At 39.8% G+C, this 12,353-nt stretch overlaps 1 protein-coding gene across 1 annotated transcript in view; it reads left to right on the top strand.

The window, feature by feature from the left end:
* Positions 1-12,353, top strand: part of Exoc6 (exocyst complex component 6) — a 126,993-nt gene that overhangs the window by 45,377 nt on the left and 69,263 nt on the right. The window contains exons 13-17 of the mRNA XM_060388852.1: positions 2,619-2,716; positions 4,504-4,609; positions 7,515-7,624; positions 9,385-9,496; positions 10,641-10,775. Of these exons, the coding sequence (XP_060244835.1) occupies positions 2,619-2,716; positions 4,504-4,609; positions 7,515-7,624; positions 9,385-9,496; positions 10,641-10,775 (561 nt within the window). The remainder of the gene's footprint in view (positions 1-2,618; positions 2,717-4,503; positions 4,610-7,514; positions 7,625-9,384; positions 9,497-10,640; positions 10,776-12,353) is intronic.

The raw sequence follows: 12,353 nt of genomic DNA on the forward strand, positions 1-12,353 counted from the left end.
CTACACATAGTTTTAATAGATAATAAAGATTATGCTTTGGGGAATGCTGGTATGGCCTATATGCTTTATTGTAAGAGTCTTTGTTTTCTTTCTTCTTAGAGCTAAGGAGAAGACTCCACAACTGTCTTTGTGAATCATTTTATTACCTTTACATTTATTAATTTGAGTGGTTTATTTGATACCATCAGAGTAATGTGGAATGTTTTGATTTTTTTCCCATAAATTTTGTGATATTTTTATCTATCATACTGATCTTGCATAAGTTTTATTTTGGGCGTCCTTAATTTTAGGGACCCCTTTGTGAGTAACTGAAGGAAGCTTTGCTTTCCTTAATGATTCGAAGCCTGGCCAGAGTATGTGGTAGGACCACGCTTCTTTAAGCTCTCGGCAGTCTGCCAGTTGCTTGTTAGGTTCATAATGAAATAAAATGATGGGATCACTAAGCACAGAGTATAGCTCAGTTGGCATCCTGCTATAATATGCAAGATTTACTACACTTTAACTAGGAGCATGGGTTTATATTTCAGTGCAAACTCCTCATCTTTTTGTAAGACCCATTACAAACAGTTCTGGGACCAGCATTTGAAAAATAATCTAGAGTGTATTTGATAGCTTCCAAGGAACTCTGTAGAGAATCAAATAAATGTTAAAGGCGACACTTAAGTAATGGAGACATTAGGAAAGCAACAGTGTTGGTTGAAAGTACACCCATCCTTCCTTCCTTCTTACTTCCCTATCTTCCTTCCTTCATTGCTTCTTTTCTTTCTTCCTTCCTTGCTTCCTTTCTTCCTTCCTTCCTCCCTCCTTACCTTTCTTTCTTCCTTTCTTTTTACCTAACTACTTTCCTTCCTTCCTCCCTACCTTTCTACCTTTCTTGCTTCTTTTCTTTCTTCCTTCCTGTTTTGCGTCCTTCTTTTCTGCTTCCTTCCTTCTTTCCTTTCTTCCTTCCTCTTTTCCTACCTTCCTTCCTTGCTTTTTTCCTTTTTTTTGATTCCTTCCTTCCTCTTCCTTCCTTCCTTCCTTCCTTCCTTCCTTCCTTCCTTCCTTTCTTTCTCTCTCTTTCTCTCTCTCTCTCTTTCTGTTTCTATTTCTTCTTTCTTTTCTACCTTCCTTGCTTCCTTCCTTCTTTGAGATTGTATCTTGTTATATAGCCCAGGCTAGCTTTAAATTCATGGTTTCCTGCCTCCACCTTGAATGCTGAGGCCATAGATATGTTCTACCTGCCTAGTTCTTCCTAAACTTACTGCTTTGAAATAAGAGGGAGGTTAAGTACTAGTGTTTTTGTTTGTTTGTTTTTATTAGTTACTCAGAAATTCTTCAGTATTTGTTTTTCTGAAAACTAGGTTTATTATTAGGTACATGTTATGCTACATTAATGAATGCTATTCTCTTATAGTTACTACTTGAAGGGTCAAGGTATCTTTTTTATAAAAAACAAAAGAATGTTTTATAATTTTTAGTTTTTTTTTTTTTAATTGATACTTTTACCACCTTAAGGAACTTTTACTTAAAAAAATTAATGTTGGGCGGAAGAGAGCGCTCAGAGGTTAAGAGCACCTGTTGCTCTTGGAGAAGGCCTGGGTTAGGCTCTTAGCACTTGCATGGCAGCTTAAAGCCATTTTTTCATTCCGGGACTCTGATGCCATCTTCTGGCCTCTGCAAGTCGCATACGCCTGTGAAACACATACACATAAATACAAATAAATAAATCTTCAGTTTTTAGAGATTTTAATGTTTTCGTATATTTTAAAATTGTTCTTAGGTGATGTTATGCCTGGATATAATGTATTTAGATCATATCTATCCCAAACTTCCACCTTTCAACTTCTCCTGGCATCCCTTCTCTACCCCCTGCCAGCTCACATGGTGGTCGTCATGGGCATTGACACCACCACCATCATCCTCATCCCTTTCCTTCCTTCTTTCTTTTTTTCATTCTTTCTTTCCTCCTCCTTCTTTTCTTTCTTCTCTTCTTTCTTCTTCTCCTCTTCTCCTTTTCCTCTTCTTCTCTTCTTCCTTCTTCTCTTCTCCTCCTCCTCTTCTTGTCTCCTCTCCCCACCCCAAGAAAAAACAGGGTTTCTCTGTGTAACCCTGCATGTCTTGGCACTCTCTCTGTAGACCAGGCTTTCCTCAAACTCAGAGGTCTGCCTGTCTCTGCCTCCAGAGTGTTGGGATTGAAAGCCTGTACCACCAATGCCAGGCCTTTATTCCTTTCTTTAAAGAGAAGAAATCAGTGTTTTATCATTTAAGACAAAGCTGATAAAATAATATAAAAAGCAAGTTAGCACATTTATAGTCTGTTTGCTTCTTGTCAAGTCAAAAGTAGGTGTTTGTATTATTCTTTAACACTTTTCTGGGCACCCATTACATGCTAGAAGATAATTGATGTGTAGAATAGTAGAGGCAGATCTATGGTGAGGTGGATATGGGAGAATGTCTAAGTTTCTTGATGGTGTGGAAAACTAGTATATAAGTGTGAGTGAAGAAGTTCAAATTGTAGTGATGATAGTCGTTTTAGTTAGATTAGTAAACATTTGATGTACCTCTTTTTTTCTTTTACTTACCTATTTTTTTTTCCTTTTACTTATCTATTCTTTTTTTTTTCCTTTGGATCTTAGGGTTATGGCTTTCCAGTCAACCGGCTTTTTGACCTTTTATTTGAAATAAGGGATCAATACAATGAAACATTGCTTAAGAAATGGGCTGGTATTTTCAGGTGGGTCTACGCTGTGGTGCCTTAGTATAATGAAGGTTTGTCAAACACCAATTGATTTTGCATACAGTGATAAGAATGCTCATAGTCAGTTCCTGCTGTGGTAAAAGGCACATGACATTTATAAACGCGATGGCATCAAGCATAGCTACACTGTTGGAACCATCAGAACTTCTCTCCAGAACCGTTGCATCCCAGACAGAAACTCCACCCATTAGACAATAACTCAGGTCCTCCTTCCTCCAGCCCCATCTTGTCTTTAAATTTGCCTGCTCTAGAATCTCAGTGTAAGTGGGAGTATGGAACGTTTGCTCTTTTGTGTCTGGATCGGATCACTTAGCATATTATCTTTGTGGTTTGTTTCCATCGTACACAGGCCAGACCTGCATTCCCTCTGTGTCTAGGTCATACTACATTTTATGTGTCTGGCACATTTAAATTGTTTCATTGGCTACTTTAATATGTTATAAGCAGGATTATGCCTTATGTGAGTACCGGTTTCGGATATTTTGGGGTTTATACTCAGAAGTGGAATACTGGATCATAGGATGCATTGTTTTCATTTCCTTTGCCTTTGACCCTCCGGTAACCACTGTTCTACTCTGCTTCTGTGAGCTTGACTTTGTAGGTTCCATACATAAGTAAAGTCATGTGGTAGTTGTCTTCTAAGCCAGGCTTGTTTCATTTAGCTTGTTGCCCCCAAGGTTCTTCTGTGCTAGTGCAGAGGATAGAATTTCTTCATTTTTAAGGAAGAATAAACCATTATGTACATAAAACATATTCTCTTTATCAGTCTGTCCAGCAGAAGCTAAAGCTGACTCCGTATCTGAGCATACTTTAGCTATTGCAGATAATGCTGCAGTGAACATGGGAAGGCAGATAGCTTGTCACTACAGTAATTTCATGTCCTCAGGACAGATGCACTGTGGTGGGACTGCTGGCTCACGTGTTTTAGTTTTAGTTCTTTTCTTACTGTTTGTCCTCCACATTCTTTTCTATAATGGTAGTGTTAATTTCTGTTTCCACCAAAGGAGCACAAAATTTTTTTTTCTCCACATCCTTATCAACACATACACACCTTTCTTTTTCCAATGATAGCTGTTCTAATAGGCTTGAGATGATATCTCATTGTGTTTTAAATTTGGTGGTTTGTGATACTGAACAGCCTCCTATGCCTGTTCTTTTGCCATTTGAGTGTCTTTGGACTATTTATGTCCTTGCTTATTTTTAATCTGGTGATTTATTTTCTTGCTGTTGAGTTCTTTGCATTCCTTATTCTTTATGTTCATCCCTTATCAGACATATCGGATGTGTATTAGGGATTGAACTCAGGCATCAGCTTGATAGCAAAGCTGAGATGCTTGTGACTCGGAGTGTCACTTCCGTTTTAAGCCCAGTGGCTTAAACCAGTTAGTCATGTGGCCCTGTCGAACTGCAGGAGGTTTGCACAGGTGAGCACATAGTGATCCTTTCTAGTCACAGCATCTGAGGCTGAGTAATAATCACATTGTCCTGAGCTTCAAGGGCTTTTCTTCAGAATGTACCATCTTAAGAGGTGTCCTAGACAGGAAAGTTAGGAGTGAGGTTCTGCGAGGACACTGGACACCAACAGTGAGGGACCAGACCTATTTGGTACTGGATTATATGATTCTGAATGATGAGTGGCTTCCTGTTGTGACTTTTAATTGACAAAACAAACAAAACTGTAGGAACTGTTCTTGTTTTTGTTTTAAAGATGCTGTTTTACAAATATGCACAATAATAAGATTTCAGTCTTTCTTGTTTAACAGGGACATTTTTGAAGAGGATAATTACAGCCCCATCCCCATTGCCAGTGAAGAAGAGTATAAAGTCATCATCAGTAAATTTCCCTTTCAAGATCCAGACCTTGAAAAGGTACAAGTTTTCACTTAAAGACAAGAAAAATCCAAATCATTGTATTAGTATTATATAAAATGTATATAAAAGTATGGTACAAAATTAACATTGTAAGTTGAGAATGACTTCTTTTGGGTGGCAGGGTTTTTTTGTTTGTTTGTTTTCGTTTGAAAAAACATAATTATATTGTAGCCTTTATAGATTATGTTATTGTTACTACTACTATTACTATTTTGATGAAGTAGGAACTTTGGTGGTCTGCGGGAGTGCAAGCAGGGCAGGAACTGCAGGCAGGAGCTGATGCTGTGGCCACAGAGGGGTGCTGCTCACTGGCTTGCCCCTCATGGCTTGTTCAGCCTGCTCTGGTGTAGAGCCCAGAAACACCAGTCCAGGAGTGGCACCACCTCCAGTGAGCTGGGCCCACCCCCGTCAATCACCAGTCAAGAAAATGCACCGTAGGCTTGGCCACGGGCCAGTCTGATGGGGAAGCGTTTTTTTCTGTTGAGGCTCACTCTTCCAAAATGTCAAGTTAACATTAAAAGCAGCCAGCACAAGTATGCTCTAGGGAGAGAATATCTTTGACATGTTTGTCACTGTGAAAGATCTTATTTTTGTGGCTTAAAAAAAAAAGAGGTAAATTGGGTACCGAAGAGGGTTTCGTGGTAAAGTGCATGTGGCACAATCATGCACAACTGGTTCTAGATCCCATCACCCATGTCAAAGCCAAAGGCAGACATTTCCTTGGGTATTTGTGCCCCAGCCGGAAGGCAAATGCAGGCAGATCCCAGGGGCTCTCTTGTTAGCCAGTCTAGCTGAAACTGTTTCAGAAAAGAAGGTGGAGACTAAAAGAGGAAGACGCTTGACTTTGACCTCTGGCCTCCAAACACAAATGCACAGGAATTGTACACACATGCACAGACTTGTACACACACACAATCTTCTATGCAAGTTTATTTCGATTAAATGCTAGAAACATGAAAGTAGCAGCTACTTGTCGATTTCTTCTAGAAGAAAGAATATGCAGTTTAGAGTCAAAATAGCAAAAGTAAGCTACTTTGGAAAACATGAGTGCACATGTGTATGCATACATGTCCACATACTTGCATCGTCACACACACTCTTTCTCTGAGGAGAATCCAGTCTCAAAGGAAAAGAATATTATACTCTGCAATAGAGGTGGAAGGTGGGATTGACGCTCAAGGCTGTCCTTTGTTTAACAGGGACTGCATGGTCTTCATGCTTTTGTAAACATGCACACATACAAACATGCACATACCTCTCACATACACAATCCAAAAAGAATACCGTATTTTGTATAACAATCACTTTTCAATTTTTATTTTTGTCTTTGTTTTTCCAGCCCTGTGTGATTTATGTGGGATAAAGCTGTAAGTCGTAGCAATAATCAAAGAACGGCTGAGTACGAGAATTAGAGCAGGTAGAGAAAATGGAGGACAGCCAGGGTTGGGCAGGAGGGAGGAGAGATCATTTCAGAAGGAAAAGGTGCCAACCGTACCAGGTCTTTAGAGAAGCCAGGTGCCATGAAAAAGGGAGACACCGAGCCGCTGGACCTAACGAGGGAGTCAGTGGTGATTAGTGAGGGTGCACTCACAGACATAGAAAGGCTGCGATAAATACAAAGGTGGAAGTGTAGCTTAAACATCTTAAAGTGTGAGACATGAGAGGCTTTGGGGTTAAAATCTTGGAGGGATTTTCCTTCTTGGAGATTGAAAATGTTCTAGAGAATTTTGGCTGATGACAGAGTTTAGAAGTAAATCATTGCTCCCTACCAGTGTTTGTTGGTAAAGTGATCAGAAAACTTCCGTAAAATATATTCTGAAACTTGGGATAACTCTTAATTGGAGTCCCACCTTCAGTGAAGCTTAAGTGAATGGGAATCTTACTGTTATTAAGAAGGCTCAGTAGCTGAGAGTGTTTGCTGCACAGACATGAGGATCTGAATCCGGATCCCCAAGTGCTCACTTAAAGCCAACTGAAGCTGTGTGCCTGTAAGCCCTGTGCTGCTAGTACAGAGGCAGGAGGATTGCCGGCTGCCAGCCTCGCTTCAGATTCAGCAGGAGAATCTTCCTCAAGGGACTAAGGTGAAGAGTAGTGGAGCGGGGTACTTGGTCTGCTCTTTTGGCCTCTGTGTATTAGACACATCTGCATATATATGCTGTACACACCACATGTACACACTCCGCCTCATGTGCACATGCATATCAGAACAACATAGAGCAAATGCCCCCTGAGTCAGGAGAAAGACTCACGAACAGAAGGGAGCAAACAGGTGAGCATCGCCTAAATCGTGCTTATGTTACCAGAACACAGAGCAATGTTGACATGCGCATCCTGTGCTTGATACTGTGATCTGTGCAAATGGCTGTGGGTTTTGTTTTTTTTGTTTGTTTGTTTCTTTTTCTAGACAGAATTTCCCTATGTTGCCCTGGCTGTCCTGGAACTTGTTCTGTAGCCCTGGCTGGCTTCGAACTCAGAGATCCTCTTGCCTCTGCATCCTGAGTGGGCGGATTAAAGGTGTGTGCCACCACCACTCATCGATGGCTGTACTTTAAAAGAAAAGAAAAATTCTGGATTTGTCTGAAATTAAAAATAAGCTAGACATGTCTGTAATATGAACCCTTGGGAAGCAAAATCATGACCACAGGTTATAAGCCAGCCAGGCTACCTAGGGAGATCCTGTCTCAAAACTGCTAGCTAAGTAACTAACTAGCTAAATAGGTGAATATTATAAAAAAAAAAAAAACAACGTATAAAAATAATATAGAAATATAACCATAGACTTTTATGCAATTATTTACATGTAATTGTGAAATCATCTTAATACTTTACCTTTATAAGAGACTAGAATGTCATTTTCTAAAGAAACACATCTCAACAACAGCACTAACTTTCTCTTTTACAGCAATCTTTCCCAAAGAAGTTTCCCATGTCCCAGTCAGTGCCTCTTGTTTATACGCAAGTTAGAGAATTTATTTATGCCAGCCTTAAATTTTCAGAGTCGTTACACCGAAGGTAAGCTCACTAACGCGAAACCTGCCTCTCATATGCCGTTAGAAAACATTAACCTTTTATCTCCAGACCCTGACCCTCTGGTGGACTGTCATCTCACTGGAAAGGCTTTTGAGTTGTGTTAACGCTTGATTGCTCTAACTCTATTTTATATTTCTCTAACTTTTTGTAATATTAATAATAAGACACATATGACAGATTATTTGACAGGAAAGTTCTTCAACTTCAGCATCTAGATTTAACAATAATAAATATTTTTTTCATATATCCTTTGCCTATTTATTATTATTAGCAGTATTTCCTTTGGGTAGAGGTGTTTTGCCTGCATCTATGTCTTTGCATATGTGCATGTCTGGTGCCTAAGAAGGCCAGAAGAGGGCATCGGACCCCCTGGAACTGGAGTTCCTTTCAGTTGTGAGCCACCATTCAGGTGCTGGGACTCAAGAGTGCCCTAAAAGGGCAGACATTGATCTTAACTGCCCACCTGTCGCTCCAGCCCCTTTGTCTATTTTTTATTAGACATTTGAAAGAACATTTCAGAAGTAATGACCTTTTGCCTTAAATATTTAGCACTCATTCCACCATTGCACACCACCCCAGTGGTACAAATTACTCTTAAAACTACAAATGCTAAATCTGAAACATTAATCACTTTAATATTTTATAAATTGCTTATTTATACAATTTGAATGTTCTTACAGATACTTGTAACTAAGCTAAATGTTGATTCCTGAATACAGAAGTTCATACTCAATTAACATACTATTTAAAATTTTTTTTGCAAAATTCACATTTGTTTAATTAGTTAACTTATTTATTTATTTATTCATTTTACATTCTGGTCTTAGCCCCATCCCTCCTCACCTTCCAGTCCCACCCTCCCTCTCTCTTTCCCCTCCCCTATTCCTCAGACAAGGGGAGCACTCCCTCCCACCCACTCCAGCTCATCAAGTCATATCATAGCTGAGTGTGTCCGCTTCCCCTGTGGCCTGGCAAGGCAGTCCCTTCAGGGGGAAATAATTGAAAAATTGGCAAGAGAGTATATGTCAGATTAACATACTATTAACTTTGGAGAAAGTATAGAAATTTAACGTTTTGGTATTAGATTTTCTATAAAGGCTGATAAAAATTTAAGGCAGGAGTTCTAATTGGATAATTTTGGCATTCCTTGCTGCCAACCCTTTGTCTACAATCGGCCCTGCTTAGAGACATTTTTGGTCGTCAAGCCATGGGTAGGAGTGCTACTTTGAATTATCAGGTAGGGAGCAGAGATGCTTCAGAACGTAGCACACTTTACTGCTTTGGCATGTATGTGACCTCATATGTGCTAGGCAAGCACTTTACTGTGGCACACCCCTAGTCTCTCAATTTGTATTTTAAAAGTAACTTTTAGCTATGATTGTGTATAAAGTACCTTACAAAGCAACTATTCTACAATGGAATTAAATAATGCTTTGTACAAATTATCTCATGATTTTCTATCTTGATTGGTATATTTAAGTTATGTCATAAATGAATGTTCTGCTTTATGGGAAATGATCCCTTTTAAAATAAAATTGACATTTGTAGTTTAATGACTTATTGACATTTATAAAAGGTAAACATGTATGTATATGTAAAGTTACATGATTTATATATGATATAAAAGATAGGACTTGGAAAAACTACTTTGGTAAGTTACGTTAACTTATTGAGAATGTTGACTAATTATGCTCTTGGAAAGAATACAACAGTTATCAACATTTGTTAACATTTGTTTTTAGCTCAACAGAAATAGATGATATGCTTAGGAAATCAACAAACCTGCTGCTGACCAGAATTCTGAGTAGCTGTTTACTGAACCTTATTAGAAAACCTCATATAGGTTTGACAGAGGTAAGAAAAAAATAATAACTAAATGTTTTACTATTGGCAAGAATTGGGGCCAAAAAGATGGTTCAGAGGAAGAGCATATAACTGCTCTTTTTGTTTTCCTTCTTTTTTTTTCCTGTTTTTTTTGAGATAGGGTTTCTCTGTGTAGCCTTTGCTGTCCTGGACTCACTTTGTAGACCAAGGTGGCCTTGAACTCACAGAAATCCTCCTGCCCCTGCCTCCCTGAGTGCTGAGATTACAGGTGTGGGCCATTGCACCCGTCTGCATACACTGCTCTTGCAGAGGACCTGGGTAGATTTCCAGCGTACACATGGTGGCTCATAACCATCTAGCACAGTTTCGGGGAGCTTCTTCTGGCTTCTGTGGGACCCAGCATGCATTTGTTGCACAGACACACATGCAGGCAAAACGCCCATACACATAAAATAACAAAAAAGTACAAATTTTTGTGAAATAGTATCCTGTAGACTTTGCTTTGTATTTAAATTTTATTAATACAAGCAGACTTTCAAAAAGTGTAAGAGCGTCGATCAAATTTAATAAATGTGTGAGAGGAGCTAGAGAGATGGCTGGGTGGCTAAGAGCATTTGCTGTTCTTGTGGAAGACCCAGGTTCTTTTCCCATTCATCCACATAGCTCTGACAACATCCATAGCTCCAGATCCAGGAGATCTGATATCCTCTTTGGGCTTCAGGTGCACATGGTACACAAACCTACACCTAAACAAGACACACATAGAAAATAAAATCAGAAACTTTAAGAAAAGAAAGGAGGAAAGAGTTTACACAGGAGAGTAGATAGTTGGAGGCTATCGACTGTCCCTAGGTATCTACCACTAGGGCATAGACCACAGACTTTGCACAGACACTCTCAGTAGTCATTTTGTACTTGTTTAGCGTATGGAATCTACAAATTGCTGTGGCAAGTTATTTGGAAGTAATTGGCTGTGCACTCCTAGAACATACATACTTTTAAAACAACGCCCGTGCTCATAAGCAGCATTTATGGCAGACTTTTGAAATCAGCTGTGTCCTGTTTTGCTATAGTTACGCAGATAGAGTAGTGCAGGCTGGAAGAGTGGTTTAGTTGTTAAGACTCTGGTCCCGCAGGCCTGACTGGTATTCACTGTGGCTTTCCTGTATTCCAGCTGGTGCAGATCATCATAAACACAGCACACCTGGAACACGCTTGCAAGTATCTGGAGGACTTCATAACTAATATCACAAATATTTCCCAAGACACCGTTCACACCACAAGGCTTTATGGACTTTCTACTTTTAAGGTATATACAATCTGACCAAAAGTTTCCATTCAGTTGTCGTGAGAGAACTTTAAGAAATGAGAGATAATTTTACTTTATTCTATGCGTTGGGCATTGGCGATAATTGTTGCCCATAGTGGTGATCAGTTGTGAGTAGGTGCTCGTGGCAATTGAAGTGTCTTATTTAAATATTTTAACAAGCTTTTCTGTTATATAGTTTGTTCATGTTTTGACAACAAATGGCAGTACTGAGTTAGACTAACTGAATTCCCAGTTACTGTCTCTTAGTTTAATAATTGTACATGATTATGTGTGGTTGGAAATTAAAAATGAAGTATGAGGTTTGCTTTTTGGTTATGCTCTGAAGAAAAATAAGTGCACGTCTTCCTTCTGTCCAGATGGAAGAGTTCTCTTTGTTTGAGACCATGAAATGTGGCATTAATGGTGATTTAGGAGGAATGCAAGATTAAGTAATTTCGCCTGTTGTTTTTTTTTTTTTTTTTTATAATCTCTTTTCTTACTCAATGAATGTTGAGCCATAAATGAGGCATTGGCTGTGGTAGCTTTCTGTTGCTGTGATAGATCCCTGACAACCAGTTAAAGCAGTGAAGGCTTTTTCGGTCCACAAGTTTCAGCCCAAGGCTCCTTGGCTTCATTGCTTTGGGCTTGAGATGAGGCCAGGCACAGTGGTGATCCATGGTGGTGCAGAGAGGCTCAGACCCACGGCAGCTGGAGCGCAGTTCCGTGCTGGCAGGCTTCCTCCGCTCTTGTCTCCTCTGCGTCTCTAGGCTGTTGACGCCTTCACTCAGGGAAGTTCTTCCCCGACTCATTTGCTCTTCTGTGCTAGATGACATCAAGCACAGGGACCTGAGCTCAGATCCCCAGAACCCACATGAAGCTGGATGCAGCGATGCATGTCTAATCCCAGCACGTCTACAGTGAGGGCAGAGACAGACGAAACCTCAGAAGCTCATGGGCCTGCTTGTCCTCGGAGACACGGGACTGCTTTGTTGCTGTGAACACCAGGCTTGCTGTCTTTGCTTCCTGTGTCCGTGTAGGAACTCTGGGATTGCAAACCCACTCTATGTGAGTTCTGAGGACTTGAACTCAGGTCCTCATGCTTGCAGATCAAGTAGAGGCATCTTCCTGGCCTTTAAAATCCATGATTTAAGTTGGCTCCTTTTTCTCTGTCACATTCCTTCTCTCATAACTGAATATTGGGATTTATTGTGTTGTCCTACTCTATTTTCCCCTCTTTCTTTAGCATAGTGATTCCATTAGATAATGAATTCCATGATGTATGCCATTAATTCAATTTAGAAAGTAGAGAATCCAGATCAAATGGTTTATTGGCATAATTGTTTCTTGAGTTGGAGTGAAAACGTCAAGGAGGACACTTTGTTGTGTTGGCCTCAACCTTGCCCTTATTTCTATTTTTAAGGTCTCCAATAGGTCACAGAACTGTTCCTTTTGCTGTAAAGCAGCGGTTCCCAACCTGTGGGTCCCTTTGATGGTCGAATGACCATTTCACGGAGATTGCATATCAGATACTTACATTACCATTCATAGCAATAACAAAATTACAGCTATGGAGTAGCA

Source organism: Meriones unguiculatus, chromosome 1, assembly GCF_030254825.1.
Source record: "Meriones unguiculatus strain TT.TT164.6M chromosome 1, Bangor_MerUng_6.1, whole genome shotgun sequence".
Lineage (NCBI taxonomy): Eukaryota > Metazoa > Chordata > Mammalia > Rodentia > Muridae > Meriones > Meriones unguiculatus.